The following is a 3,361-nucleotide window of genomic DNA, read 5'->3' as shown; positions in this document are numbered from 1 at the left end:
TTTTTATTTATACTCACCTATTATAGTTTAAATTTATTCCGATTTGTGTAATGCTGCAAAACATAGAAAAAATATTCCATATTTTTTGACCCAAGCCAGTGTAGTTTATAATTCCAAGAGCATTTACCAAGGTTTTTACTAAGACACAGTAACTTCCTATACTGTCCATAATAGTATATATTTATCAAAAGTTCAGTAAATTCTAAACTATGGTAGGTAAGTGTTTGCAATTGAATCTTTAGTTTATATTGCTATTTTCTTTCATATATTTCTGGTTATTTCTTTTTCCGATCATTTTGAACACCCTATATATGCTACCTCAAGCTTGAATATTTTAACACTACCTATTTTCTGAGAAAGCAGACCTTTTTATAAAAAGTAGGTAACTAACTGATGTTTTCATAAAAGTAATAATACAAAACATTCCATACTTATGTGGAGAACTTTAGACTCCCTGTATATTAAAAAACTAGTGAAATATTACGTACTCTAACCCGACAAATGAAAAATGTCTATTTGTGAATAAAACAGGTTTTAAAATACGCGCCAAATAAAGCACTTCTATCTCCGCCATATTGGAAAAGGTTGAATGGCCTTGTGTGGAGGTGGTGGTGGGTCAGCATGTTGGCCCGGCGGCGGCCGTGTTGCCGCTTTTCAATATGCCCGGTGTGACGTATTAAAAATAAAGTGCGGATTTTTATTCTGGGCTTTTTTGTTTTTATTTATTTTCTTAAGAACGACTTCAAATTTTTCGAAAGTGAGATAGCTGAAAATTCTAGAATTAATTGCTTTATTCAGTATGCTAATTCTAAAATATAGTGAAAGAGCCCATTATTACGAACAGGAAAGACATAATGGCGAGTCCTTTTTGCCGTTAAACTGCGTAGAGTTTTGCGTATTTTATGGAAAATAAATAAATCTTTCAGCGTGTTTCAGCTGCGCAAATTATCAGTTTACGGACTGTGAGTAGAATCTAAATCGAGTAGAGTCATTTTTTGGCTTTTAGTCAGAAAACAACTATGTTTATATGTAGTAGTTTAGGCTTTCGCGGCCATCGTTTGAAGAATTTTGGTTTTTCGGGTTATTAGGCCGTCGTCGGTTAGAATTGCTTCCTAACGTTTCGCTAGCACGAGTGGCTAGCATCTTCAGAGGTGTGTTTGCTCCGATTGCTCACACTAGACTGATGCCTCCGCGTCGGCGTAGCGCGTATTTATGCGTCGGCGGAGGGGCGTGGCTTGTTCGGGTGGTAGTTCTTCCGGAACTGGTCTACTTCTCTGTGCTGCTACTTTGGTCCTAGATATAGCTGGATGCCAAATTCTGTTAAGGTAGAAAGTTTCTTCCTTCCTGTTGAAATTATTTGGATGTTTGTGAATTTCAACAGCTTCCCTGACCAGACGAGGATGATATCCAGATGTTGTGGCAATGACTTGGGTGTCTTCGAATTGGATTTTGTGATCACCATCTCTTAGAGCATGTTCTGCTACGGCTGACTTCTCTGTTTGCCCTAATCTGCAGTTTCTCTTGTGTTCCGTAAGTCTCGTTCCTACTGAGCGTTTGGTAGTTCCAATATATACGCTACCGCAGGAACAAGGTATACGGTAGATCCCTGCAGAGGATAATGGTTCTCTTTTGTCTTTTGCTGGTCTTAAGCAGTCCCTTATTTTTCGGGTAGGTTTGTATATGGTTTTGATGTTATGCTTCTTGAGAACTTTACCAATCCTATCGGTGACCTGGGAAACATATGGAAGGAAGGCCTTATTAATGATGTTTTCCTGTTCATTGGCGTCAGGTCTCCTCTGCCTAGGTGCCAGCGCCGCCTTTATTTCTCTGTCATTATAGCCATTGGCAAGAAAGGCTTTATTTAAATGACTTAGTTCCTCTTGGATGTGTTCATTAGCACAGATACGTCTTGCCCTATTTGCTAATGTTCCGATAATCCCCTGTTTTTGGCTTGGATGGTGATTTGATAGTTTGTGTAAGTACCGGTCTGTATGAGTGGGTTTTCGATACACGGTGTGATCCAAAAGGTCGCCATTTCTCTTGACAAGCACATCGAGGAAGGCCAGTTGGTTGTTTACTTCGGTTTCCATGGTAAATTTTATGCTCGGGCTCTGCGAATTAAGGTGATGAAGGAAGTCATCTAGGCTGTCACGTCCATGTTTCCAAACCACAAATGTATCGTCCACATAACGAAACCATACAGCGGGCTTCAGAACGGATGACTCTAGCGCTTTTTCTTCAAATCTCTCCATAAAGAAATTAGCAATTATTGGGCTGATTGGGCTACCCATTGCGACACCTTCTGTTTGTTCGTAGTAATTGCCGTTCCATAAGAAATAGCTACCAGTCAGACACACTCGGAAGAGCTCCGCGATGTCAGGTGGGAATGATTCCTTGATTGGATCCATTGACTCGCCTAGGGGTACTCTCGTGAATAGAGATACCACATCGAAGCTTACCATGATGTCAGATGGTTCCAGTTTTATATCTTTTAGCTTTTGGACGAAATGCGTTGAGTCCTTCACATAAGAGTTTGTGTTGCCGACTTTCGGTTTGGAGAGCACGCCGACGCGGAGGCATCAGTCTAGTGTGAGCAATCGGAGCAAACACACCTCTGAAGATGCTAGCCACTCGTGCTAGCGAAACGTTAGGAAGCAATTCTAACCGACGACGGCCTAATAACCCGAAAAACCAAAATTCTTCAACTATGTTTATAATTTGTTTGAGTTTGTTGTTTTGCCATATAAATATTTTTTATGGGCAGTTCTTATTCACGGCGTTGAAAATTATTGAATTACTAATGTTGCTATTAAAAAATAGGGGTTGATGGTAAAAGGGTGAAAATTTAGGGTTGTATGTACTGCCACATCATAAAAAAATAAAAATAAAAACTTGGTCACAAAAATTGGGGTGGTCCACTCCGATCACTTGGGGGTATAAAAAATAGATAACAACCTATTCTCAGAGCTACTCAATGCACACATAAAATTTCATCAAAATCGGTCAAGTAACTAAAACTGTGACATGATATGAGAATTTTATATAGTTATTAGGTTTTATATCATTATTACTTTACTAAAATAAGGTTTTCTAAACATACATAAAGCATGTTTTAGTTTGTTGTTCTCTACTTCATTACCATATTGTTAGAATCATTCAATTACCATTGTATTGTGCACACGTATAATTATTATAGGTTCTTGGCTATTTTTCTATACTTTTTTTTACCAAAATAACACGTTTTGTACAGCCGGTAATTAAATATAGCATTAATTATGTTTATTTTTTAGATCTGCATGTAATTTTATTATTAGCTTAATAACTTAAGGAATATTCCACTAACTACATGGTTATCATCTTT

At 37.9% G+C, this 3,361-nt stretch overlaps 1 protein-coding gene across 1 annotated transcript; it reads right to left on the bottom strand.

Moving 5' to 3' along the window:
• Positions 1-1,175: 1,175 nt before the first annotated feature.
• Positions 1,176-2,462, bottom strand: LOC115884024. Its single transcript, XM_030902462.1, has one exon. The coding sequence runs from the start codon at positions 2,460-2,462 to the stop codon at positions 1,176-1,178; it is 1,287 nt and encodes a 428-aa protein (XP_030758322.1).
• Positions 2,463-3,361: the final 899 nt, after the last annotated feature.

Source organism: Sitophilus oryzae, unplaced genomic scaffold, assembly GCF_002938485.1.
Source record: "Sitophilus oryzae breed Bouriz unplaced genomic scaffold, Soryzae_2.0 scaffold_2008_pilon_pilon, whole genome shotgun sequence".
NCBI classification, from domain to species: Eukaryota; Metazoa; Arthropoda; class Insecta; order Coleoptera; family Curculionidae; genus Sitophilus; species Sitophilus oryzae.
Note: the sequence above shows the minus strand (reverse complement) of the source record. Positions and strands in the feature narration are given on the sequence as shown.

Bases quoted from the DNA above. Each gene is read 5' to 3' on its own strand.
- LOC115884024 (XM_030902462.1), bottom strand. From the start codon at position 2,462: ATGGTAAGCTTCGATGTGGTATCTCTATTCACGAGAGTACCCCTAGGC.